We start from the raw sequence: 27856 nt of genomic DNA, 5'->3' as shown, positions 1-27856 counted from the left end.
CTGGTCCTGTAAGTTTATGGATTTGGTGACAGAAAATTGAGCAAGTGCCGAAGGATAGCTTCTATTTTTACTATCAGGTAGGAGATAAGACCGGGAACTGCTGGCCAGGTTTAATTCCAGGGAGCAGGGGGAGAAGCTTGGAGCAGGTGTCCCGGGTTGCCAACCTCAAGCTGGGCCACAGAAGGCCCTCGAGATTGTAGCCACTCTCTGGCTCCAGCTGCATAGGGCCAGACACAGCCAGAGACCACCAGTGGAGAGATTCATCCAGGCTGTTCCACGCCTTCTAAAGAAACCTAGACAATGTTCCCTGCAGATAACATAGCCAATTGCTGCTGCGCGGCCCCTGGGCTCTGCTGCCTCGCTGCCTCTGGAGAACTCCAGGTTCCAGGGAGGCTCCCCATGCCGGGGGAGAAGGGGCAAATGGGGCATTAGTGTGTGGCCTCCCCCTGTCTCCCGCAGCAGCCTCTGCCACCCCCAAATGGTAGTCCAGGCCACTCCCTGGCTTCCACTAACGGGTATCCCCAAGCCTAGGTCTCTAGTCCTGACCTGTTCCCCCACAGTAGTGCTGAGGCTGTGGGTTGTGGGGGAGTCCAGGGGCTCAAGAGGGGGGAGCCCTTCCCCTTAACAGGGAAAGAGCAATCTGCATTTCTTCCCTCAGGAGTGACTGCTGACACCGGGGCAGACCCACAGCCTCACACCCCGCTCCCCTGTGCACCTGGACCTGGGATGCAGGAAAAGCCATCCCCAGTGAGCCCAGGAGGTTGCAATCGTCCATTGCTCCATGTTCCTCTTTGTCCCCACAATCCTTTCTGTTTCTCCTCCCCCTCCTTTTTTTCCTCCCCATAGACCCTCCACACCCCAGCCCCAGGGCTTAGAGGCTTTGCCCTCCAGACAGTGACTGTGCCTGTCCATCTACCCACTCCCAACCTCTGTAACCCAAGGTCTGCAGCCGCCTGGCCTAGGGCTTTGGGAATGAGGTCTCCATTTCCTCTGCCATCTGCTGAGGTTGCCTTCTAGGCCAGAGTACATAAAGGTGTTACTCAGTAACTCTCTCCTTTTCCCTTGGATGTAGGAAGGAACGGGCGCACCTCCTTTCCTCCCTCTTCCATTTCCATGCTGCCTTTCTGAAGTTGCAAGAGATGCTAAAAGAAGGTCCAACCCCAAGTCAGAGCCTGGCCTTTGCGTGGAGGGGCAGAGGCAGGTGGCCTATATCGCTAGGGTCCTGGAAAGGAACCTCTTACCCACTCACTCCCAATTCCTATCCAACTCAAGTCACTCCAATAGGCTGCTTTTGAGATGCAAATGCAAAATGCTTTCTTCTCCCCCTCTACTTTTTCATTGAAATGCTTCGCATCTCAGAAAAGAGGAAAAAATGATGTGTTTAAGACAGGAGTGTCTCACCCGCCATCAAGCCTGATAAGGAATTGTTAAATTTTAATTAGACAATTTGATTCCTTCAAGAGCCGAACTTTCAGGGAAGGCAGCACCAAGACTTAAGCTGAGATGGAAGCATAGGAAACATGTTGCTGGGGTTTATGCTGCATCCAGGGCTTCTGTCCCCCACCTTTCCAGCTCTGTGCCCAGATGAAATAGAAATGAGGTGGTGGGGAGAGAGGGAGGGAGAGAGAGAGAAAGAGAGAAAGAGATGATCAGAGAAAATCCTCTCCATTCTCCCAGGTCCTGCCAGCTTTCTTCCTGGATCCCAGGCTGTCCTAACAGATCGACCCTTTTCACCCCACTCTATCAGCCTGGGACTAAGGGTGGCTACACCTTCCAAGTTTCTCCTGAGAGAAAATTTCAGGTTTGGGTGTCAGCCTCAAACTGTTGAGCCTTAAAGGAGCTTTTTTCCCTTCCAATACACTTTATAGGTTGGGGTGCCTGAGAGTTTTGGGGCGTGACTGGGAAAGCAGCCCCTTCCATACCTCATCTATACCCCAGAAGGCCTGCCCACTCCCTGTCCCCTGCTCTACTCCTGGGGGGCAGTGCAGTGGGTAGCCTGAGCAGGGTGGCCTGCCTGGGGCAGCCTGGGTGGGCTAGCTTAGCCATGGGTATCTGGGCTCTTCCAGTACTTCTCAACTTGAGAGCTAGCTAATTTCCAAATTAGGGCAAGCACAGAAAATAGTAGCATTTGTAAGGCACATAGGGTGAACAGCAGAAGCTACTGAGGTTGGAAATGCCTGGCTCTGCATCCCAATTGACCTGATATTTCTATGCACCTTGATGCATTCTAGACATCTGGTTGGGGAAGTTCCGCTCTGAAGCTTCTGAAGAGAGCCACTATTATAGAAGGCTGGAGTTAGGCTAGATGTTAGGGAGAACTTGACAGGCAGGGGTCCTGAGCACTAGAATGGATGACTCTGAAAGATATTTCTGTAGATCTTTGCCCTTCTGAGCTAGGGCAGAGCAAAGAGTCCTGGAGACAGATGAGGAGAAGATGATCTTTGGCTCTTTGATGACCAGTAGCTTGCAGGTCACCACACAAATGCAGTCTTCTCTTACTCCTGGCTTCCACCAGGGCAGCTGAGAAAGAAAAGCCTAGGAGGCCTCAGAGGACCCATGGAACCTTGTCTGCAAGCATCTGCCTGGTGAGGGTGGAATGAGGAGCAGCAATTACCCCCACTTTCCTGCACAGAAAGGTGCCTTAGGGGAGAGGCAGCCACCCCTGGAGTGAGGCCTGGCAGCTACAGGGTTAGATCGTTCATTCTCCACCCAGGAAACACTGTCAAGTAGCTCAACCTGTAACAGCTAGAAAATAACAGTGTCTATGCATGTATTTGGTGCTCACTAAGTTCTTGTTGACTGGGGATTGTGATTTGGAGTTTTGTAAGCTTTTATGCATGCCGCAGGGGCCACCTGGGAGAAAGATGGAGATGACATTTGGAGGGTGGTGAGCAAGTTGATCATATTTTCACAATCCCAAATCAAAATGCTTGTTTTGAAAACAACAGATTTTTAAATATACTGTGTCACTTTATTTGTCTGAAAAAAATTTCTCATGTAAGAATAATGCACCTTGGGTTATATATTTAGCCAATCTCCATTTTAAAAAAAGAACAAGAAATTGGGACCATCATGGCAAATACAAGGTGCCATGTGTTATGTGGCTTTGCATTTTCCCTCCCCAAGCTCCAGAGTGGACAAAAAACTCACCAGGCTTCTTTGGAGCCAGAACCAGCCCAACATAACTGGAGCAGCACTGAGAACCTTTCCTCACTCCCCTACCACAAACACAAGCTCCAGCCAGGATGGAGAAGCTCCTCACTTGTGTATTCTTGTGGGATGCCCCTTGGAGCCCAACAATCTGTGCAGCCTGGAGACAGAAGGACAAAAGGGAGGGATAGGCTGGAGCTGCAGCAGGGAAGCCTGGGGACCAGCAGGTTTTCTCAGGCCTCTTGAGAAAATCCAGCAGAGAAATGCTGGGAAGGCCCTGTATTGCTATCCACTCTACCATGCACATCCCCCTGCCCCCACCATTTTAATGTCTCTGAAATCAGAATGCATTTTACAATGGACAACATCTTGGAGCTCTACTGGGGTTGGATGGCATTTTTTTTTTCTTTCCTAATGGTACATAAAATAGTGGTGCATCTTCATTCGATTTTGTCTTAGAGTCTATGAAATGTGGTGATTAGTATGACAGTCATTGGCTATAGCAGCTGGGCTGGGAGAGCTGTATCTTCCAGGCCAGCTGCTACCTCATCTCAAGGGTCACTTGAGTTTGTCCTGCAGCCAGGGTCCAGGGACAGGCTTTGTCTTTTCCTTCCTTTACTTCCTCCCAAGGAGTTGGTGGCTGCATCTTGAAATCCATCTCCCTTCACCCAGCCACCTATTTTTCAGGATGGGCCATAGGAGGCAGTGGGCCCAGGAGGACCTCAGACCCTAGTGAGCTGCATTTGAACAGCAACAGTCACTTCATCTTGCTGAGCCGTTGGTTTGTGGTCTGATTGCTTGTTTCATTTCATTCTTTTGCTTGGTTTGATTTTTAAAGTTGACATTCTCGAGGGCTTACCTGTGCCTGGCACATGGCCATGAGTCATCTTACTTAATACTCACAATTGTTGTTATCTCTATTTTGCGTATGGGAAAGCTGGGCTCAGGAAAGCCAAATAATCTGGCTGAGGCCCCAAAGTTAGTAAGTGGTAGAGTTGGGACTTGAACCCAAGTTTTTTAGTCCTCAGCTAGAATGTTATACTAGCACCTCTCAGGCTAGAGTGCCTTTTCTGTGGCAGTGGATTTGCTGATGTCTGAATTCCTGCTCAGCTTGATGTTTACATGGTGAGAGCCAGCCAGGCAACCCCTGCTTGTGAGAGGTACCAGCCCCAAGTAGATACGGTGCTGAAGACATGATAGAAACCAGGACTGACACCAGGTGTTAAAAGATAGCCCTGTACTGGCTGGGTGCGGTGGCTCACACCCATAATCCCAGCACTTTGGGAGGCTGAGGCAGGCAGATAATGAGGTCAGGAGATCGAGACCATCCTGACTAACACAGTGAAACCCTGTCTCTACTAAAAATACAAAAAAATTAGCTAGACATGGTGGCGGGCACCTGTAGTCCCAGCTACTCGGGAGGCTGAGGCAGGAGAATGGTGTGAATCCAGGAGGCGGAGCTTGCAGTGAGCCCAGACAGTGCCACTGCACTCCAGCCTGGGCGACAGAGTGAGACTCCAACTCAATAACAAAAAAAAAACCCAAAACAAGCAAACAGACAAAAAGATAGCCCTGTACCAAGGTACTTATAGGGGTTACAGGTATTTATATGTTGCTGTGTTTTCCCTTTTCCTTTCTATAGTGTAAACATACTACGTTTGTATTAGCAACAAAAAGCAACGAGAACAACCAATAATAAATAATAGATTAGAAAATCAAATGTGTGAGGCCTTTCTCAGAACTTGGGTACCGGGACTCTCCCTTACCCTGCAGAAGTAACCAGAACTCCAGAGAATGAATGCTCACTCTCAACCCCACCTGACCTGCAGTGCTCACATTTGCCATCTACATTGTACTCATAATTTTAAATCTTAGACTAGTGCCTGTAATCCCAGCACTTTGGGAGGCCAAGGCAGGAGTATCTCTTGAGGCCAGGAGTGTGAGACCAGCCTGGGCGACATAGTGAGACCCCCATCCCTACAAAACATTTTTAAAAATTAGCCAGGCATGGTGGCACATGCCTGTAGTTCCAGCTACTCAGGAGGCTGAGGTGGCAGGATCAGTTGAGGCCAGGAGTTAAGGCTGCAGTGAGCTATGATTGTGCCACCGCACTCCAGCCTGAGTGGCAAAGTGAGATTCTGTCTCTATTAAAAAAAAATTAAATCCCAGTTTACATCCTCCCTCCTCCAGGAAGTTCTCCACAAACACCCCAGCCACACACATGTGCGTATGCTCCTGAACATCAACTGTATTGGACACTGTGGAGTGCCACCCAGATCCCCCTGCAGGACCAGAGCCCTCATCCCCAACTACTGGGAGTGGCAACTGACAGTTTTTGGCAATTGCCCACTGCTGAGGAGAGATGCCTCTTTCAAGGCCACACTGCTTTCCCTGGGACAGCCACAAGCTATGACATCTATGAGAGGGGATTAAGGGCCCTACCCTGTTGCCCTCATTTAGGCAACTGGCAGGGTGCCCTGTGGGGTTGCCTGATGACTTTGTTGTGACTTCTCCCTCTGGCCTGCCCTGCTTCCTTACTTCTTTGCACATCTTGATCCTGAGAGCATTCCCCAGTACATTTCCTGCAGGCTGATTTCCTTTTCAGAGTCTACTTCTAGGGACCTGTATTAGTCTGCTCTGGCTGCTATGATAAATCCACAGATTGGGTGGATTAAACAACAGAAATCTGTTTCCTCACAGTTCTGGAGGCTGGGATGTCCCAGATCAAGGTGTCAGCAGGGCTGATTTTGCTTAAGGCCTCTCTCCATGGCTAGCAGATGGCCACCTTCTTGCTGCATTCCCACTTGGTTTCTCCTCTGTGCGTGCATCCCTGATGTCTCTTTTTATGTCCAAAGCTTCTCTTATAAGGACTCCAGTCAGATTGGGTTAGGGCCCACCCTAAGTGTCTCATTTTAACATAATCACCTCTTTAAAGGCCCTGTATCCTAATACAGTCACATTCTGAGGTACTGGGGGTTAGGACTTCAACATATACATTTTGTGGGTTGGGGGAAGAGCATAGTGCAGACTGTAACAGGACCCAACGTGCAGCACCTATGGCACCCTCAGGGTGCCTTACTTTTTCATCACTTGTTAATCTGGTAGCCTGTGTTAGCAGGTACCTTTCAAGTGGGAAGGGGTTTTCTTCCCAGTTGCAGTAACAGAGACTTTGATTCAGTTCAGCAAATATCTGTTGAATATGTACTGCCCACAAACCAGAGTCAAGAGTTGGGAAAGAACAAGATAGTATGGTTTTTATTTGTTCATTCCAAGAACAAGAGGAGGAATGAGCAAGACAGCTTGTAACTCTTGTGAAGTCTACACCCCAGTGAAAAAAGAGACTCCTAAACAGGTGTCTCCTGCAGCACTGGGGCGTGTTTCAGTGCTGCAGGACACTGAGGAGGATGGGTGATGGCTCAGGCAGGAAGACACAGGTGGATTCTAGGGCAGGAGGATTCTAGGCAAGACTCGCTTTGAAGGATGCATAGGGACTGGAAAAGCAGAGGGAAGGGAAGTGAACGGAAGAGTTTTCCAAATCCCTTTCTTATTAAAGTAGGGATAATAATTAGACAAGATCAGGCATGTTCCAGGTAGTATGGCCATAGACAGGGATAATAATTAAAAGCCTCTGAGGGTTGTTTTGAGGATAAATGAGACAGTATATCCAAAAAACTTAGCAAACTATCAAACCCTTTACAAGTATATGATGCTATCATCAGCAGCAGGGAGTGGGGGGAGAAGCAGAGAGTGATGGTCAGGATGGGGGCAGTGAGTGTTCCTCACATGCCTCAGGCCCCTGATACTGCTTTGCACAGTGCTTTATGCCCAGCAGGTTCAATAGATGCCGATTGAGTAAATGAATGTCAGAAGCAGCCCCAGGCGCCTGATCAATACATACATGCAGGCCTCCCGCTGTGGGCTCCAAATGGGAAGAGGGCTCAGTCGGCTTTGCAGAATACAGCATCAATATGACAAATGCTTCATTACCTTAGGACTGGAAGATTTGCTGCATGGTGGTATTCCATGTCACCCCACATGGAATTAAGCACTTTGCTTTTCCCCGAGGCTCCAGAGTGATGGTGGTTGGTAGGACATGATCCATATTCTTCTACTAAAGCTGGAAGAGTGGGTGTGTCAGATGGGGATGAGAGTGTGGAGGTTGGGCAGACTCCCTTCCACCATCCCCTCTGACCCATTGCAGGAGGTGTGCCCTGTTCATTGATTGGACATGGCACCACATTCATCTCAAATGGCATCAATTGGTGGTTTTCAATTTGCAGTAGCAAAGTACCTGGAAGTCATGTGCTTTGTATGGAATGCCTTGGAATGCTGATAAGTTTAATTCTTTTGTGTAAAATAGGAAGACTTTTGTTAGCTGAAAAGCCAACTGTATTACCCATGCATTAGCTTCAGCCACAACCAAAACTCTGGCTGTCAAGTTCATCAACTCCTGATGCCTCCCAAGTCTGCTCCTGAGCCCCTCTGATCCCTTTTCTCTGTGAATATGCCACACCAGCCTCCCAGAGCCCCAGGCAGAAATCCTAGTGTTACCCTCGACTCCTTATATCCCTGCTTGTCCCATACCCACTTTTGCCCCACACCTATCCAAGGACCAAGGACCATGAAATTGACTTCCAGTTTAGCTCCTGATTCTGAACAGGTCTCTCCATCCTCATTCCCACTATCTTCATTCAGAAGACCACAATTTCTAACCTAAATTACAGCCAAAACATCACTCCTCTCTGAGCTCTCTTCTACACCATACACCTTTCTAGAACACCAGTCCAATAGGGTCATGTCTCTGGGCCCAACCTCTCAGGAACTCTCCAGCTGACAAGACACAATCTGGCCTGTAAATGTCGCTGCAGTTTAATTATCCTCAACATTACTGCCATACCTTACATTTTTGGCCAAACAGAATTGTTTGCTGTTTGATGATTTGGGACCATGTCATATTGTCTGTCTGGAACATCCCCCCACGCCTCTCATTTAGCAGGCTAAGTCCTCCTTCTACTTCATCCCAGATGATACCCACTTCAGGAAGTCTTTCCCTTCTGTGGGATGAGACGCCCATTCTGCGGGGCTCTCACTGCCTGCATCCTGCCAAACCTCATCATCTCTTATCTGGATTCCTGCTGCAGCCTCCCAGCTGGTGTCCCGCTTCCACTCTGGGCCCCTCCTCTCTGTTCTCCACAATGCTGTCGGAATCACCTATTCGAAAGGCAAATCTGATCATGTGGTTCCTGCTGCCCTTAGGATCAAGTATAAAGTATAAACTCCTAGCATAACTTTTAAGGACCTCTATGATCTTGCCTATTGCAACCTCCCCAGACTCAACCCTTGCCAGGTCCCTCTGCATCAGCTATCCAGAATCTCTTTCAGGCCCTCCACCTGCTGTCTACCTCTCTACTTCTGTGCTTTGCATATACTGCTTCCAATGTCTAGACCTTCCACTGACTCCTAGTTCTTTACCTGGCTAATTCCTACACATCCTTCAGTTGTCTGTCTGTTGAACATCACTTCCTCTAGAAAGCCTTCCCTCAATACCTGAACTAGGTTATGTATCTCTCTCCCTGTTCCATTTCGTACTCGCTATCACCCGTAGATGTAATTGCTTGATTAATTGGCTGTTGTTTCTCCTAGAATGTGGGCTACAGAACCATGCATATTTTGTTCCTGCCTATATTTCTAGAACTATGTAGAAAAATGCTTAATAAATATTTATAGAACCAAGAATGAATGGATACCCATTTCTGTTTCGATGACTGGAAGATAGCAAGCCTGGTTAACTGAAGTGTGTGGTGCATGGGTCGTGCTTAAGAAGTGTTTGTTGAATGAATAAATAAATGATGGATCAGCTCTGTTCAAGCTCATCTTATTATGCATTTAAAAAAAATTGTGTTTGCTCATTTGTCCTACCAGCTGTAAAAACTTGCTAGCAAAAGAGTGGCAGAAGGCCCAACATTTGTAGAAAATTCTTAGCCGTAAACCTTAAAATCCCGAGTTGGAAAATTCTCATTATTAAATACCAGGAGTTGGTCTTCTCCCTGGAGACCTCTGCAAGAGGCCCTCCCACTGACACCATGTGTCCATTTTTCCTGGCCAGAGCCTGGCCACCCAGTGGCTCCACCGCCCCGATGGATCCACTGAATCTGTCCTGGTATGATGATGATTTGGAGAGGCAGAACTGGAGCCGGCCCTTCAATGGGTCGGATGGGAAGGCGGACAGACCCCACTACAACTACTATGCCACACTGCTCACCCTGCTCATCGCTGTCATCGTCTTCGGCAACGTGCTGGTGTGCATGGCCGTGTCCCGCGAGAAGGCACTGCAGACCACCACCAACTACCTGATCGTCAGCCTCGCGGTGGCCGACCTCCTCGTGGCCACACTGGTCATGCCTTGGGTTGTCTACCTGGAGGTAGGTGGGCCCCCCGCTTGCTCCAGCACTTTCTCCAACAGGGCCCTGCACTGGACACTGGGAACTCTAGCTCCCCACTGGCTTTTACCAATGAGTTTCCTGGTGCTTCCTCAGGTGGTTTTTCCTTCACTCTGGGCTTACTTTTTCTCCTTATGAAACGGGTAGATTGTTTCCTTAATCATCCCAACTACCATTTGTAAAGTGCTTACTAAGTGCTGGGCCTCATGTAAGGACTTTAAATATAGCATTTTCCTATATAACCCTCACAGCAGCTCAGAGGCTGGCATTATTGCCACCATTTTGCAGTTGGTAAACCAGGTAGTAAGAGAAGTTAAGTAACTGCTGCAGCATCACGTGGCTGGCAAGTCCAAGCTGGAACTCTGGCCTCAGAGTTAGTTCCTTAGGTCATATTGGAAATAGGAGTAACCAGCAAGGATCCCCAAGGAGGGGCATGTTTATGCTCCCAGGGCCCTGAAACCTTCATTGCCATCTCCCCACTTCAGAAATGGGGCTGCTGTATGCTCCCCATATCCCCTCTCCTTCCCGCAGCTTATCCTGGGGCCCTGTCCAGGGCCTCCAGGTGGAGGCTGCCATGGACTGTGTTGTAGCCCTTTTGTTAGGAAGAATTGTATAGTCACTCATTTCTCGGCCCAGCTCTGCACCTCAAAATGGGGAGTAGGCAGCACAGTCTAGACACTGTGCCTGGTGCATTGCTGACACAGACCCAGTGAATATTCTTGGTAACCCTGGGAATCCAGGGTTACCAAGTCTTCTCACTTTACAAAATAGGAAACAGGCCGGGCACGGTGGCTCACGCCTGTAATCCTAGCACTTTGGGAGGCCAAGGCAGGCAGAGCACGAGGCCAGGAGTTCAAGACCAGCCTGGCCAACATGGTGAAACCCCATCTCTACTAAAAATACAAAAATTAGCCAGGTGTGGTGGCACATGCCTATAATCCCAGCTACTCGGGAGGCTGAGGCAGGAGAATTGCTTGAATCTGGGAGGTGGAGGTTGCAGTGAGCTGAGATCGCACCATTGCACTCCAGCCTGGGCGACAGAGTGAGACTCTGTCTCAAAAAAAAAAAAATTAAAATAAATAAAAATAGGAAATAGAGGCTTTGGAGAAGTTGCCTTTCTTCACCCAGGTCACAGGGAGAAATGCTGATGGAGAAATCCCAAAGCAGATATTATTCTCCAGGAAGATACCTTCAGAGCCAGCGAGCAGATGTGGGAGCATTTAGGGATCATCGGTGGACACAAGCCGGATCCTGCCCCTTTCTCTGCCTGGCTTTCTAGGATGGCATGTCCAGGACTCAAGCAATCTCGGAGTCTGGGTGCATGGGAAGGCATGAGATCAGGCATTTAGAAAAGTGCCAGTGCTCTGTCCACTGAACCGTTACCTTCCTTTCCTGAGCAGGAGAGGAATTGACCAGTGCCTCTGAGGCCATCCCTGCCTGAGAGGGAAAGGGTTGTTGAAAGAAAATGAAAAGCTTTGTAGGTTTAAACAGGGGAGACATCTAGATGAGGACGCTCAGGTGAGGAGGCGAGACTGGTGGAAAGTGGCACACCTCCCTGGCCCCGGGCCTCCAAGGGGCTCGTGCGCTTACTGTTGTCACCACCACCCCGGGCCCAAGGGAGCTCTGATCCATCACCCCTTGGCTTCCTTTACTACAGCCAATGCAGGCTGCAACTTCCAAAATGACCTGATTGGATATTAAGGAAGAACCAAAAGGAAACACAAATACAAAACCATGTAAAAATATTCAGTTGACACAGGCCAGGAGTCCAATTCCCCCTGGATCCATGTTTATGAGGGCCCCTAGACGATCCATGCCTTCTTAATTCTTACGCTTGATCCCCTCCTTCTTCCCTCTTCCAAAGGAGGGTCCTAGATCTCAGACCATAGGGAAAAATGGTAGAGCAAACAACCTCTCTGTGCCTCAGTTTCCTCATCTAGAAAATGCAGATCATAATAGTATCGTACAGCATAGCATTGTTGAGGATCGAATGAGTTAATGTATGAAAAGTGATTAGAATGATACATGGCGCACAGTGAGTACTGTGTAAATGTCAGCCATGGCGGTGATGATTAAGATGAAGATGACAATAGACATCCAGCACTGCTCCACATAGGGAGGACTCTCTCGTTCCTATTCACCGCCCCCTTGGGATAAAGAGGAAGGAGAGAGTACTCCCTATGTTTGCCCCAGGCAAGTAGGTACCCTCTTCCCAGAGGAACGTGTGTTCTACCCAGGGCTCTGGGCATGGCTTCTGTTAGCTTCCAGATGCCCTGTCCCTACCCAGACACTTGGGTAGGGACAAATTCATACATAGGCTATAGGGGGTTCCCAGGAATCTGTAAGTCTTTCGAACAGATCCTTTAAACATGCTTGTTCACCTTACTTTAAAGGTGAAGCTGAGTGTGTCAGGGGAGGAGGGTGCAGAAGCCATTCTCAGAGGGCAGGGCTCAGGCTTTCCCACAGCATCTCATCAAACTAGAGCTGGGCACTGAGCCTTGTTTAATGGACATTATCTCAGCGATTTGTTGTCCCTAGAGAACGTCCCAGGTGATGTCTCACCCTGCCCTGATGTCCTATCAGCGCACCCTCACAACCACGCACTGTCCCCTCTCTAAAACGTGCTCTTGTCATCCAGATTTTTCCCTCTTGTTCCATTTCCAGCAATGCCATGCCAGCACCTGTGTGGCTTAGGACTAGGTGTGCGTTATTTATCTTGCTAAGTGTATGAAAAGCACGCTGGTTTTGAAGTGAGAGGACCAGGTTCAATTCCCAGCTCCATTCCTTTCCATCTAGATGCTATGGGAAGAGTTCCTGATGTCCACATGTGCCATTCCATGTCAGCCTCACAACCCTTTAAGGAGCGGCTTCCTGTGTGCATTTATTTTCTAGATGAAGAGATTGAGAAGATGAACAAATATCTCAGAGTTATTCATTCACTTAATCAGCATTGACTGAGCACTCCGAGGTCTTACCCCAATCTTTGTGCAATGGGCTGAGGCACTGGCCTGCTGGGGATGCAGAGGTTGACAGGGCCCCTACAGTGCAGTCTGCTGTAGGTGACAGTAGAGCAGTCCCCATAGGAGGTGTGGGGCATGAGGCCTAGCATGAGGGTGTCAGGGAAGACTTTCAGGGAGAAGTGATACTTTAGGAAAAATTATCCAGGAGAGGGAGGGAGACACTTGCATTCTCAACAAAGCCACCCAGCAGGGAGAGGGAGTAGCTGGCTGGAGGTATAGAGGAGAGATGGTTATGTCATTTGCCTCTGAGGCTTACTGTCTACATTCTAAGATATGAGCATCAAGTGTTTGGAACAGTGCCTGACACATGGTAAGTCCTTAGTATTATTACAGTTATTAAGACTTAGCTGAGCCAGCTCAGGGCCTGTACTGCAGGTCTCAGCTTTATGTGAGCAAGAGCGTTAAGTAATGATGCCTGGATGCCTGGGGGTGTGAAGAAAAGAGCCTTGGGTTCGACTAGGGAACCTGGGGCCACTCCTTCCTCTGCTACTAAATCACCAAGTGATCTTGTTCTGTTTTCTTCTCTGACCCTCCCTAGTTTTGTCCACCCTTGAAATAATCATCTTTCCTTTTCACACTTCATGCTTACCAAGTACTTGTCACATAATTATCTCCTCTTTTGATAAGCTAGATGGTCCCTTCCAGGACAGCTTAGTAGAGAACTTGGGATGTGATGTTTCAGATACCAGCTCTGCTGCACACCTGCCAGGTGAACTTGGCCACATTACACGGCCTCTCTGGGCTTCAGTTCCCTCACCTATGAATGGGATAAGCAAGCCCTTCTTGTAAAGGTTTTAAGAATAATACGTGAGATAAAGTGCGATGCCCACAGTAGATGTTTTATGGACAGTGGCCACCAGTGCATTTTCTTGAGTCTTTAACTTAGCAGCCCTAACTACTCTCCAAGGCAGCTTCCCCTGGGGCCACAGAGGAAATCTCTTCGTTATTCTGGGCTCCAGATAGGCCAGTGCAAGGAGAGATTTAAGATGTCCATGAAGGCAAGACTGTGTCTGAATTACTCACAACTGTGTCCAGGAGCCTAGGATAGAGGCTGGCACACAGTAAGTTGCTCAATAAGTGTTTGTAGGAAAGAAGGATGGCAGAAAGGAGGGAAGGAGAGGAGGAAGACAGGGAGGAAGGCCCTGATATCTCAACCTAGATCCCCAGTGGCTCCCAAGTACCGGTCCTAGGAGGGGCTTCAAAGTGGGATGTAAACCAGGTGGTGCTGGTTTTCTGCCCAGTGGTACCCTAAAGGTACACTCTGTTTATGCCAGGAAAGCCCTTTACGTGCCCTCCTGCCTCCACCCCCAAACTGGACATCCAGCTGTTAGCTCCTGCCAACCTGGTCAGCGCAGCAGCGCAGGGAGCTGGGAGAGGCCCTGGTACGGGGCCCCCATGTGAGCTCCCAGGAAGACAGTGCCGCATGAGAGGCTTGCTGTGTTCTGGGGCAAGCTGCTGTTTCTGCCACACAAGATGACAGCAGCTGCATTGCCCATCATTGAGCTTAAATGCCAGCGTTTGGTTGGATGCCTAGGAGCAGAAGAAAGGGCAGTGATCAGAATGAGCAAGGTTATAATTAGCCCTGCTGCCAAGCTACATGGTGACACGCAGTCTGCCCTACTCCGGGTTGCGGGAGGGGGCTTTCCTGCTGCTCTCTGCTCCTATTGGTAGAAGCCAAAGGTGCATTTCCCTGTCCTGACTCCATCCTCAGGGAATTGGGGCTGCTCCAAGCTTCCAGAGCGCTAGGGACAGCTGCCGTTAATGTGTGCCTGCGTAGCCTCCCATGAGTGTGTGCCTGCGTGTGAATGGGTGGTACGTTGGGGGTGGGGTGTTCATATGTGTGTGTGTGTGTGTGTGTGTGTGCCTGTTGTGCATGTGTGTATGAGAAACATGCTCCTGCCAGGAGCTAGACTCTTCATTTCCCATCCTACTAAGGACACAGCTCATCACAGCAACCCCTCCGCCCACCCCAGTCCACTCGGGCGTTCCTCGAGTGCTAGCCCAGATCTGCCTTCTTTCGTTCTCTGGGTATAAGAAGGAGCAGAAATTTCTTCTCTGTTTCATGGAGAGTCTTCATCTTCACCATTATTCTTAACAGATCATTTTGGGGCCCCGACTCTGCCATGTACTGGGCCAACCACTGAAGGGCTTGCCTGGCTCAGCCAGAGCCTGGGCCAGAGCAGGACCAGGAACTGAGCCTACAGGCCTTGGGGAAATCACTGCAGTTTTCGGAGGCTCGGTTCCCTCATTGGTTCTCAGTTTCCTCATGGGCATTCTAAAATTTTACCTGGAATCTAATTTACAGAGGTATGGCTGAGTGATAACACAGGGAAGCCAGTGCCATTGGGAAGAGTTTAACATGATACACACTATCCCTAGAAACCAGATGCTCAGCCTGCCATGTGGGGTGCAGGGGGAAGCAGCAGGCTTGGGTCAAGAGTCAGAATCAGGGGTGAGGGAAAGCCCAGGCTACAGCCCTGTTGGGGCTCCCACAGGAAACGCAAGGCAGGGCAGATTAAGCAACCTAGGTTTGGCTAGTCTCAACATCCTGGCAGGCTTTGGGCTACAGGGGTGATCTCTAGTTGTCTCTCTGGTACCTGAGATAATGTGGGACAGGGGAAATATTGTCTTGGTGTGTGTGTGAATTAGAGAAATGGGGTGGCTGTCTTGCATTTGAGAGGCATCCTTCCAAGTCAGTCATTTTCTGTCTTCAGGAATTAACTAGCTCTGGGACGGTAAGTCTCTCTCTGGTTCTGTGAGTCTCCCAAGTGCCAGAATATCAGAATCAGAGAAAATAGAAAAATATAGTCAATATAGGTGTCTCTGTGATGAATGGATGCCAAATACACAAATACAGAATCTAAGAAAACACATGGGGTTAACAAAGGTTGCAGAGATTAAGGTTTAAAGTTGAGGCCCTCCATATAAGTTGGCTGTCTTTCTTCTAGCACAGTAATTGGCATTAAGTGGTCTTACGTATCTGGGAGAAGACAAGCGAGGGGCAAGGGCCTCAGACATCCATAGGCATCACTCCCCACACCCCAGCTGGATGCCCACAAGACTTGCAGCTGCCTCCTGAGTCTGTGGCCTCATCGGCTCCAGGAGTACCAGGCTACAGGACCTAAGCTAATCTCCCCCTCCTGCTGTCCATCCATTATGTTGCTTTGTCCCCAGGTGGTAGGTGAGTGGAAATTCAGCAGGATTCACTGTGACATCTTCGTCACTCTGGACGTCATGATGTGCACGGCGAGCATCCTGAACTTGTGTGCCATCAGCATCGACAGGTGAGCCTAGCCAGGGTGGAAGAGGTTGCTCTGGCCACTCACCATTCTGGCTGCCCCAGCTTTTCTCAAAGCCAGGCTGTGTCTGGTGTCTGTGATGCTGTGCAGCTGACTGTGTGCACGTGGGTCCATGTGTTTGTGTGTATGGGTGTGCATGTGTGTATGTTTGGCTAGGAGAGCACACACTCCCTAAAGAGAAGCCATCTATGGACATTGATGCTGCCAAGCATACTCAGACAGTGACTGGTACAAAAGGGGAAAGATTGTGATTCTGATGGAAGCCCTAGCTCTATCACATCTTACTCATGTGACCTTGGGCAGATGATGCATGTTTTCAGAACTCTCAGTTTCATTTTCTAGAAACCTACATTGATGACACCTGTGGCCTGGAGCTGCAGTATCTGGTTATGCATTTTATGTCCTTGGCACATGGCCAAGGGTCCCATGCACACCTTGCTAAGCTGCATCCTTGGAGCCTTCCACTAATTTGCACAGATATGACCCTACCTCCCTCCCACCATTCTTGGAAGATGAAATAAGTTAATGAATGAGAAGTGCTGGGTAAAAAAATGTGATGAAGGATTGTAAACAATTGCCATTGTTATTTCCTACTAAGTAAGGCTTAAATCTTGCTCTGAGGGGCCTGGCTAACAATTTATCAACAAACATTTCCACCTTCCATGGGCTCAGCACAAGTGCAGTGGGTACAGTTTCAAAAGTGCAAAGATCCAGGCCACGGTTCTTCGAAAAGCCTGAAATCCAAGTGGGGCCAGTTAGAATAATAGATATGAGCCAAGAGTAAACCATAGCTCACCAGTGATTAAGCGTTTGGGCTTTGCCAACTGTCCTCGCCCTCTGAGTTTGGGGACAGGAGGGAGGGTTGGGTTAGCATCTCAGGCAAGCTTCATAGAGGTGTGTCAACTGTTTAGCCCCAAGGAGTGAGGCTGTCTCTAGTGTGTGCATATTGTGGAGTGAGGGGTCCCTGGGCCTGCACCCCAGATTCAGGGTCCCCCGCCCTTGCAGGTACACAGCTGTGGCCATGCCCATGCTGTACAATACGCGCTACAGCTCCAAGCGTCGGGTCACCGTCATGATCTCCATCGTCTGGGTCCTGTCCTTCACCATCTCCTGCCCACTCCTCTTTGGACTCAATAACACAGGTACATTCTGCTTTTGTTTGCCTGAGGCTCAGCTGGCCCTGGGCCCCTGCTCCCTCGAAGGGCCCTGAGGGAGCAGAGTCCCTGGCACAGATATGGGTGGAGGCCCAATGGAGGCCTATCGCTACCCTGGACTGAGTTCAGGCTACATGTCCTGGGCCAAGCCCAACTCAAGAGTTGTTCTAGGTTGGCAGAGAGGAAACAGTGGCCCAGGATACAACGGAGTTGGATGAGGAGTGGGGATAATGGTTCAGGGGGATGTCTGGGAATTTTCAACTTTGGTTATTAAGTTGAAGAGGCAAGACATGCTTCACAAACTGCATGTGTGTATATGTGCACATGCACATGGGATGGCGGAGGCTACTGGGCTTCCATCCGCCCCTGACAATGGTATTTTTGTAATGAAGCTGCAGCCCTCAGGGCCTGCTAAACCCAGGTCAGGCCTGAGCCACGTGGAGCAGGAAAGCTAGAAATGAATAGGAGGTGAGCTGACCACATGCCCATTTCTGTGGGAGGCAGAGTCAGGAGTGTCTCAGACAGAGGGAACACAAAGCCCCCACCAGCGTGGAACTTCCTCTCATTAGGGAGGCAAGAGCGATGGCAGGTGTGCACCTCTGGAGATCACAACAACAAAAGATACAGTGAAGCCTTGAAAATGTGTGGTTCAGTATCTATTATAAGCATCACAGGAATTCTAAGTGGGAATAGCACTAAACATACTTGGATTAATGCACAAAGCCCTGAGATAGAGGACAGGCATCTGGTAGACCTGGAAGGGCACACAAACATATGAAACACATAGGAACACAAGTGAGTTCAACAAACAGAGCCAAGTTATCTTGCTGCAAACGTTAAAAGGTGGCCAACCTCTCCCAATACACAGGTCAGACTAAAAAGATGGTTTACTCTTTTAAAAGTTTTCTTGTGTCATTCTTTCCGGATACACCGGCTTCACTTTTTATGCCCAGACATGGCAAAACTAATGACCAAGTAATGAGGGAATAGTAATGGAAAGACTTGGGAGCAGTCCATCATCACAGCTTAACTTTTTGCTCACAACCGTGTTTTTTAATACTCTGGTTTCTGCTGTGCGTTTATATATATCTAAGATGACCAGGCAGACTTAAACATCTAGTTGCGTTCATATTCTCTGTAAAATCGCTCCTTGTTCCTGGAAGGACATGAATGGGCTCTTGTGGAATTATGGCCACTGGGCCCGCTGACTCCCTGCCCACCCGGGCTCTCCCTCCCCCAGACCAGAACGAGTGCATCATTGCCAACCCAGCCTTTGTGGTCTACTCCTCCATCGTCTCCTTCTACGTGCCCTTCATCGTCACCCTGCTGGTCTACATCAAGATCTACATTGTCCTCCGCAGACGCCGCAAGCGAGTCAACACCAAGCGCAGCAGCCGAGCTTTCAGGGCCCACCTGAGGGCTCCATTAAAGGTCTCAAGACACCCCCCAACCAACTCCAAGTGTCCCCACCTAACCATTACCAAGAGGGCTCATCCTATGCTCAGGTGGGGGCTTGGGAAACCTCAGCAAGGGTTAGGTCTAGGCTAAAGGAATTCCCAGGAGCTGGGCAAGGGCAGATTTTGAAGGCATGGACCTCAGCGGAGCAATTTGAGTCTCCAGGAGAGGGAGGCAGGGTCCATGACACTCAACAACAGGGAGAAGTCTTTGCTTGGAGATCTTTGTGACTGAAGGCAGCAACTCTTGCTTGGTACCCCCGTGGGCTCCTCTCTTCCTCTTTTCTGGTTTCTCTGTCTCACTTTAGCTCCCTCTGACTCCTCCATCCTCTTTCCTTTACCTTCCATACTCTCTGTCCTCCCCTCCAAACACACATCACTTTTCCTGACTTCCTATCCACTATGTCTCTCCTCTGCTGCTCTTTCATTTCCCCCCGATGTCTTGTGAATTCTCCCCTTCACTCAGTCCTTCACAAGGAAGGCAGTGTGTGGGCACAGAAGGAACAAGAGCTCTTGGGCTAGACACATCAGGTTCAGATCCTGTCACTGCCACTTTTTTTGCTGAGTGACCTTAGGCAAGTTGCTTAACTTCTATGAGCCTGTTTCCTCATCTGTTAAATGGGAATCAAAATACCAGCCTCACAGGGTGGTCTTGAGGATTCCATGTGAGAAGGGATGTGAGTGTGCCTAGCACAGTGCCAGGCCCTTAGCAGGTGCTCCATAAAAACAAGGTCCTTGTGTCCCTCGTCATACCCACCACTTTTTGTCTCATTCCAGCCTTCCCCCTTGCCCCAGCTGCCTCCTCTGGCCCCTACCCTCCTGATCTCTGAGCCCTTCTGCCCAGTCTGAGTTCCATGGACTGCTGCACTTTGGGTTTCTGTCCCGCCTCCATCCCCATCACCTTGTGTGACCCGTGTGCTGGCTCACTCCACAGGGCAACTGTACTCACCCCGAGGACATGAAACTCTGCACCGTTATCATGAAGTCTAATGGGAGTTTCCCAGTGAACAGGCGGAGAGTGGTAAGTGCTCAGGCCAGGGACCCAGAGCCAGGTCTTTCTGCCCCTAGGGAAGCCCACTGGCCATGGTTCTGAGACCTCAGAAGCTGGCCAACGGGAGAAGCACCCCAGAAACCCCCACCTTGCCTCAGCTGAAGGCAGACTCACCGTGCACACCTCCAAGCAGGCGTGAAGTGAGACACCTCGGTTCTGCAAGGCATGGATGTGTACAAGAAAATGGTTGGCCATACCAACATAATAAAAATGATAATAATGGCTATTCACATTTCTCAAACATCTACTATATCCCTATTATCTCATCAAATCCTCACCACGACCCGGGAGGTAAGTCTCTTTGATCGAACCGATCTTCAGTTGACAGAAGAGGAAACAGGCTCAGAGAGATTAGGCAACTCACCCGTCTCAAGAGTTGGTGACACTAAGCCCAGACCTGTGTGACTCTGAAATCCACACCTGTGTTCTTTCCACTGACATGAGCTGCCTTATGGATGGGCAGGTTCTGGGGTAGGATGGAGCAGAGCAGCTGCGGGGACTGGTGGTGGAGCAGTTTGTGTACATAGAGCCCTCAGGTGCAGAAGCATAGCAGACCCCAGCCTCTGCCAGGTGGTAGCTGTACCAGCATGCAAGCAGCAGGCGTTCCATCCTCCAGAGGGATGGAGAACAGGGCCAGAGAACCCACAGAGGGCCACATACAAAATCCAGGTCTGGTGTCCTGCCTTCACCTGCACTGCAAGGGCAGGACTCTAAGAAGCTCTTTATGAGGCAGGTGCCAAAACAGAGCCTCAGAGTCAGGGCCAAGGCAGCAGCCCAGTTATGCCACCTGGGCACATAGTGAGGCTGCACTTTAGAAGTTCAGACTAACACCTCCAAGGCCTCAAACAAGAGAACCTATGGAAGAACCCAGGAGGCCATGAGTGGATCCATGCCAGGGTCCTCTAGGTCACCCCAGCAGGGAAGATGTGGGGCCCCAGGGGTCAGGCCTTTGGCACCTGGATTAGTCTATCCAGGAGAATATGGAGCCCATGTGTGTATGCAGGTGCAGGTACCCATGAAGTGGGAGCACTGGGCCCCTTGTTTGACAGGGAGAAGAGGGGTGGGTGCCCTCTTTGCAGTCGGAACATGAGTTTCTGGAGGCAGGGCCAAACATCATCAGCTCTTGACCCCAGCAGCCACTGTGGCACCTGGCACTTTGCTAACAGTAAGTGTTGCTCAGGCCATGAGAGACAAGTCCCTGGTATTCAGCCCTGGCAGAACAGAAGTGGGGTATTGAGGCTGCATGAGGATTGCCATGGGAAAAAGGACAGGGGCAATCCTGTAGGGGCTGCCATGGGTCCTGGGTCTCATGCCTCAGTGACATCCTTGCCTCCCTGGCAGGGTGACCCTGTGGTGTTTGCAGGAGCCTTCAGAGGGGGAAAGGGAGGGGCCAGTGAGATGGGTGGCTGATGCCTGGGAACTGGTCCGGCTTTACCCAGAGCCCTCTGCCTCTGGTGCAGGAGGCTGCCCGGCGAGCCCAGGAGCTGGAGATGGAGATGCTCTCCAGCACCAGCCCACCCGAGAGGACCCGGTACAGCCCCATCCCACCCAGCCACCACCAGCTGACTCTCCCCGACCCGTCCCACCACGGTCTCCACAGCACTCCCGACAGCCCCGCCAAACCAGAGAAGAATGGGCATGCCAAAGACCACCCCAAGATTGCCAAGATCTTTGAGATCCAGACCATGCCCAATGGCAAAACCCGGACCTCCCTCAAGACCATGAGCCGTAGGAAGCTCTCTCAGCAGAAGGAGAAGAAAGCCACTCAGATGCTCGCCATTGTTCTCGGTGAGTCGGCCCTGGCTGCTGGCCACAGCCCGGTCTGTGAAAGGTCCCATTCCCTGCCATGTCCTTCCTAACTATGCCTGTAGGATCATGGGGCTAGCATTTCCTCAGACAGCCCTATTAGGTAGATTCTGTAATTGTGCTCACTTTACAGATGGGCAAACAGAGTTTTAGAGTGGTTATAAAACCTGACCAAGAGGACCTATGGTTTGAACTCAGGCAGTCTGACTCCAGAGTTTGGAAATTTGACCAGTCTATTATGCTGGCACCAGAACCTCATGGGCCTATGTGCCCAGGAAAGTCACTTTCTCTCTCTAGGCTCCTCATCTGTAGAGTAGGTTACTTCTCAGGGTTGTCGTGGCAATCAGTTGGTGAAAGCATTTTCTAAACTACAAAGTACTATCCATATGTAAGTGTCATTATTATGGTTTTTATTACTATTGCTCTTTTTGAGGAATTGGGAAATTCACTTCCCTTGCACTCCAACAAGACTCCATGGGACCAGAGCTGTGAAAAATAAAAGGGATGTTGGGGAGTGGCCCCCAGTCTAAATGAAAAGCAGGCCTGTCTACAAAGCAGGATTTTTCAATAGAAGTCTAGAAAACCACATAATAAAGGTCAAAACCCAAAAGGTGGACTGATATGGGTGGCTGGGAAAAGGAGGGACCCCTGTGACTCTGTCTTCCAGGAAGCACCTGAATCCCCTTTGACTGCCCGATGATCCTGGGGCGTGAGTGGGGCAGCTGTTACCTCCCTTCTTTTATGAATGAGAGCACTTGATCCCATGGGACCACTCACGATCATGGGACTGGGATGTGGTAGGCTAGGATTGGAGCCAGGCTCTCTGCTGCAGTCCATAGGGGCTCAGCTCTGTGGTCCTACTCTTCCCAGACACCATTCAGTCTCCAGGGATGCCTCCTGTGCCTGTAGGGCATTCCATGTACACATTGCTTCCAGGCTAAATACCACACCTGTGCAGGAGGTCCTGGAAAAAGTGCGCCTGAGTTAGGTGAGCAGAGCAGGTAGGCGGCCGCCCTGGGTGAAAGGGCATGGTTCAAGGCAGGGACTAGCAAGGGTGTACCCACCAAGACTGGGGAAATTGGGGGAAGGCTGGAGCAAGATCATTTGGAGACCTGGATAGACCGGAGTTCAGCTCTCAGCTTCGCTGCTCAAGAGTGAGTGACCTTGGGTATATTGCAGAGCTATTGTGAGTGTTTTTCTTATGTACCTCATGGGGATGCTGTAAGAACTAAGTGGCATGGGTCTATAGCCCTCAAAGATGACCTGGAAGTAGAGTAGATATTTCCATTTCTACTGGCTAACCTGGGTCAGAATGGTAACCTTTTGGATTTATTGTTAAACCATGTACCTTTTCCTAGGAGGTGGGAAAGGGACAAATGAGGAAAGTGAGGCTGAAGGAGCTGAAGGGATCCTTCACTGCAAATGGGTGTCAGAGGCAGGTCTAGGATCCAAGACCGGGACTCCTCCTACAGTGCTTCTGTGGCTACAGCCCGCCGTCTTGGCATACGAGCCAGGGTGCACTGGGTGCGGGTGTTCCCAGCCGTGCCTCCCCGGCCCTGGGGACCAGCCTGACCATGCACTCTCCCCCAGGCGTGTTCATCATCTGCTGGCTGCCCTTCTTCATCACACACATCCTGAACATACACTGTGACTGCAACATCCCGCCTGTCCTGTACAGCGCCTTCACGTGGCTGGGCTATGTCAACAGCGCCGTGAACCCCATCATCTACACCACCTTCAACATTGAGTTCCGCAAGGCCTTCCTGAAGATCCTCCACTGCTGACTCTGCTGCCTGCCCGCACAGCAGCCTGCTTCCCACCTCCCTGCCCAGGCCGGCCAGCCTCACCCTTGCGAACCGTGGGCAGGAAGGCCTGGGTGGATCGGCCTCCTCTTCACCCCGGCAGGCCCTGCAGTGTTCGCTTGGCTCCGTGCTCCTCACTGCCCGCACACCCTCACTCTGCCAGGGCAGTGCTAGTGAGCTGGGCATGGTACCAGCCCTGGGGCTGGGCCCCCCAGCTCAGGGGCAGCTCATAGAGTCCCACCTCCCACCTCCAGGCCCCCTATCCTTGGCACCAAAGATGCAGCCACCTTCCTTGACCTTCCTCTGGGGCTCTGGGGTTGCTGGAGCCAGAGTCAGGGCCCAGAGGCTGAGTTTTCTCTGTTTGTGGGGCTTGGCGTGGAACAGGCGGTGGGGAGAGATGGACAGTTCACACCCTGCAAGGCCCACGGGAGGGAAGCAAGCTCTCTTGCCAAGGAGCCAGGCAACTTCAGTCCTGGGAGACCCATGTAAATACCAGACTGCAGGATGGACCCCAGAGATTCCCAAGCCAAAAACCTTAGCTCCCTCCCGCACCCCGATGTGGACCTCTACTTTCCAGGCTAGTCCGGACCCGCCTCACCCCGTTACAGCTCCCCAAGTGGTTTCCACATGCTCTGAGAAGAGGAGCCCTCATCTTGAAGGGCCCAGGAGGGTCTACAGGGAGAGGAACTCCTTGCCCTAGCCCACCCTGCTGCCTTCTGACGGCCCTGCAATGCATCTCTTCTCACAGCACATGCTGGCCAGCCTGGGGCCTGGCAGGGAGGTCAGGCCCCGGAACTCTATCTGGGCCTGGGCTAGGGGACATCAGAGGTTCTTTGAGGGGCTGCCTCTGCCACACTCTGACACAAAACCACTTTCCTTTTCTATTCCTTCTGGCCTTTTCTCTCTCCTGTTTCCCTTCCCTTCCACTGCCTCTGCCTTAGAGGAGCCCATGGCTAAGAGGCTGCTGAAAACCATCTGGCCTGGCCTGGCCCTGCCCCGAGGAAGGAGGGGAAGCTGCAGCTTGGGAGAGCCCCTGGGCCCTAGACTCTGTAACATCACTATCCATGCACCAAACTAATAAAACTTTGACGAGTCACCTTCCAGGACCCCTGGGTAGAAGGGAGCAGCACCACTTCTGTGCTTGGCATTCAGTGTAGCAAGACCCCTGTGTCTGCAGGGTCTAACCCAAGGGAAGCCAGGTTGCCCCCACTGCTCCACCTCCCCTGTTGCAGCTCCTGCTTCCTCTGAAGGACTCATCCTTTGCCCTCTTACCCACCAGGGCAGAGAAGGCTCTGTGGAAAAGGTGGCCTTGGATGCGCTGGCATTGCCTGTGTCTGCCTGTGTCCCTTGCCCTGTCTTCTGTGCCATGTGAGGATCCCCTTCCTCTAGGGCAGGCTGGGAGAAGCAGGGAAGGCCCTGACCACTGCGGCCTGGACAGTTCTCCCTCCTCTCAGCCTCCAGGCCGGTCCCAAGCTCCAAGCCTTCTGGGGCAAAAACTTGGTACTGCCCCGACAACAGAAACTTGCCTTTCTACAAATGAAACGTAAATCAACCCAGTGAGGGAGGAATATTCTTACCACCTTGAGAATAACCGCAGTGATGACAAACAAGGTGCCGGCACCCACGGGCTCAGGCGCTGGGGAGCTGTCAGGGCGTAATTTGCATGCTAAATACAATATTTTTAGCACCAAAGTTTGGAGCACTTAACTTGCCCTGAACAGTTAATTATGGACTTTGATCTTCTCCTTAAACCTAAAGGTAGCACTAAGCCCTGGGAGAGGCTCCTGTCCCCAGGAGCACCCTGATTCTGGAAGGTGAGCAAAACAGGCCCCTAGTCTAACTCGGGGGGACTAATGACCCAGTGACCATCTCCTGGGGAAAGCATCAGGTCCCCAAGGGGGCTAGAAGCCCCAGGGACCCAACCCATCCCCATTGCACACATACCATGCTCAAAGTCTGTGAAAGATCTTGACCTGGATGGATGCTTAAAATTATATCCCACGATTAGGAATCTTATGAGGGTATACAGGCTTATCAGATGTGAGGATTGGAAGAGATGACAAAGAGAAGCAGAGGAAAGAAGAAGGAAGGGAGGGAGGGAGAGAGGGAGGGAAGAGAGACCCAGAGCAGAGTGAGAAGAGCATTGACAGGGAGCAGAGGGGAAGAGGGCAGGGCAGGGGCGGGAGGCGGGGCAGAGGAAAGTTGCCCACAGTTGTCACGAGGCTTCATGTCTTTCTGCCAGACAGCAGATTGACAGCTAGAGTGGGCAGGGGGAGGGCTGGGCTCCACCCTCTCCCCCCCTCAGCACTTCAGGGGCAAAGAAATGGGAGGAGTGGGACCCGACACGACACGGGAACACAAGGTGGAAGGGGGTGGCCCAGGCTCTGACTCTCTCCAGAGAGGTCCTGACGATGGTCTCTTGCTCTTGACGACAGGATGGAAAGGAAGCCTCCAGTTTTCACTCCTCTTTGCCTTTCCCTAGGTTCCTGTCTGTGCCTGTGCTGCTCTGTAGAGTGCTTTTAATCAAAGGATCATTAATTTGCCTTTACAGCAGGCAGAGTCTGCACCCTTGTCCCCTGCCCTGCCCTTTCCTAGCGCACAGCCCAGGATCACCACCTAAGGGCCAGGCACAGTGGAGCACTTTGCATATGTCGTCTTAGATGGGAATGGAAATCACAGTCTCAAAGGAGCAGACCCAGAGGTAACTGCAAGTCTTCAAGGCTTCAGGCCCTCATTCTTCCTCCTGGGTCCTGAAGTACTCTCAGGTGGCCCTGGGCTGGGGAAAGGTCCTGGGAATTAGAAGATGAGTTGTCTAGCAGACTAAGAAGTTGCATTGCTTCATCCACCCATCTACTGTCTTCCTCAGGGAATATTTATTGAGCAATTCTTGTGCTCCAGGCCCTGGGTGAGGTGCTGGGATTAAAACAGTCAAGAATGGTCATCGGCCCTGCCTTCGTGAGTCCAGTCTAGTGGGATCACAACAATGTGAGACTCCGCTTCCCCTAAGGCAGAGCCCAGGGAGGGCAGACACAGCACAGGCACATGCTGCGCACTTCCAAGGCACCATTCTCCTAGATGACGTGTGACACAGCAGCCCTGGTGTGCCTTGGCCTTGAACAATTTGGTAGGGCACCAGTGGGGGCAGGAAGACTGACAGCACGGACCACTACTTCCTGCGTGGCTGGGGCAGGAGGCCCTGAGAGAAGCAGCTACAGATCCTGCTTTCCAGGTGGTCTCAGCACAGGCACAGCTAGTTGCCTGCAACTAAGAACACTGAAGCCTGGCCTGCTTTGGGGGCATTTCTAGCATCCCCTCCTATCTGGAATCTCTTCCCAAAACATCCCTGTCCCCAGGGACTGCATAGCTCCTTTTACCTGGTGGCCCAGCCCTCTCTGTGTCCCACTGGCTCACTGCCCTCCTGGGTACCAGGACCTGGGCTGAGTGTGCAACTTTAGCTTCCATCTGTGCAGGGCCCTCTCTGCGGGCTTTGCCTTTCCTGATGGCATGTTCTTCTCCTAACCCACTGGAGTGAGGGGCATTCTTATCATCTCCACTTACAGAAGAGAAGCCTCTCATACAGAAAGGGTGGTTTCCCTTTCAGGCTAGATCTTCTGATTCTACATCTTATATTGTCCATTCCAGCCCAGGCTTCTGACCAGCATGAGTGCAGTTGAAAGAGGCTAGGATGGTCAGAATATTTTTTTAAAAGAGAAAGAATACCTGTTTTGGACCAGACCTGTAGGGTAACAGCATGGGGTGTGTGTAAACAGAACTTGGGCTGCTCCAGGGAGCAAGTGGGTAGGTGGCGGGGGCAGAGCAGTTATTAGTGGGGCTTCAGGAGTGAGAGGGCCAGTCTGGGCATCTGTGTGCCAGAGGGTCCTCTCCTGCCAACCAGGTGGCCCTGGCTCTGCTACACTAGTTTCTGGGGGTGCAGGGGAAGCAGGAAGCTGGTGGGGGGAGAGTGGACCATCTTTGGAGTGGGGAGACCTACCCTGGCTTTGTGAGGTTAGAGGGGATGTGGGAAGGGGGTACCTGGTAGGAGCAGCTTCCTGCTTCCTCTCTCATCACAGTTCTGCTACTTGGCAAATAAGGCCTCATTGGAGCAGAAGCCCAGAGAGGCGCAGGAGAGGGAATGGCAAGGAGGGATGTGGAGAGACCTTTCACTCCCAACTGGAGCCAGAGACAACCCCAAGTTCATAGGAAGTGCTGCATGACCGCTCCACTTGCATATGGCTTTCTCCCACTTTCACACCTGGCTTCTGACACCCAGAGCTGCGTGTGAGGCCAGGGAGAGGGGGCCACCTCCCTGGCACTCCAGGGCCAGGGGAGAGTCAGAGCTGCACAGGAAGTGAAGGAATGCTATCAGGAAGGGGGTGAGGTGGTGCCATTCCAGGAATGGGAGGGGCAGGGCCTGGGGCCGCGGACTGTGCAGAGACAAAGCTGGGCCATCCATACCTTCTGGATTTTCCTGATCAGGCCCAACTCAAAACACTCTGTCCTGTTGCCCCCAGAAGTGTGTAAGTTGGGAGGGTCATTTGGGGGCCAGGCTCTGTGCTGCATCCAGGGCAGGGGAAAGCATGGGAGGGGCAAGAGAGGCAGGGCACTGCCCTGGAGGAGACAAGTCCCTTGTTGGTTTTCTCCCAGAGCTGACGGCACAGACCTGACCCAGGCTCTGGGTAG

General features: G+C 51.1%; 1 protein-coding gene across 2 annotated transcripts in view; it reads left to right on the top strand.

The window, feature by feature from the left end:
* The window catches only part of DRD2 (dopamine receptor D2), a 65746-nt gene extending 41442 nt beyond the window's left edge, over positions 1-24304 (top strand). The window contains exons 2-8 of one of the 2 annotated variants that reach the window (XM_054441285.2): positions 9257-9572; positions 15785-15894; positions 16915-17051; positions 18304-18494; positions 19452-19538; positions 21029-21356; positions 22965-24304. In XM_054441285.2, the coding sequence (XP_054297260.1) occupies positions 9288-9572; positions 15785-15894; positions 16915-17051; positions 18304-18494; positions 19452-19538; positions 21029-21356; positions 22965-23158 (1332 nt within the window). In that variant the 5' untranslated portion in view covers positions 9257-9287 and the 3' untranslated portion in view covers positions 23159-24304. The remainder of the gene's footprint in view (positions 1-9256; positions 9573-15784; positions 15895-16914; positions 17052-18303; positions 18495-19451; positions 19539-21028; positions 21357-22964) is intronic. The other variant, XM_054441286.2, reaches the window with a different exon arrangement.
* The last annotated feature ends 3552 nt before the right edge of the window (positions 24305-27856 follow it).

Source organism: Pongo pygmaeus, chromosome 9 (assembly GCF_028885625.2).
Source record: "Pongo pygmaeus isolate AG05252 chromosome 9, NHGRI_mPonPyg2-v2.0_pri, whole genome shotgun sequence".
NCBI classification, from domain to species: Eukaryota; Metazoa; Chordata; class Mammalia; order Primates; family Hominidae; genus Pongo; species Pongo pygmaeus.
Note: the sequence above shows the minus strand (reverse complement) of the source record. Positions and strands in the feature narration are given on the sequence as shown.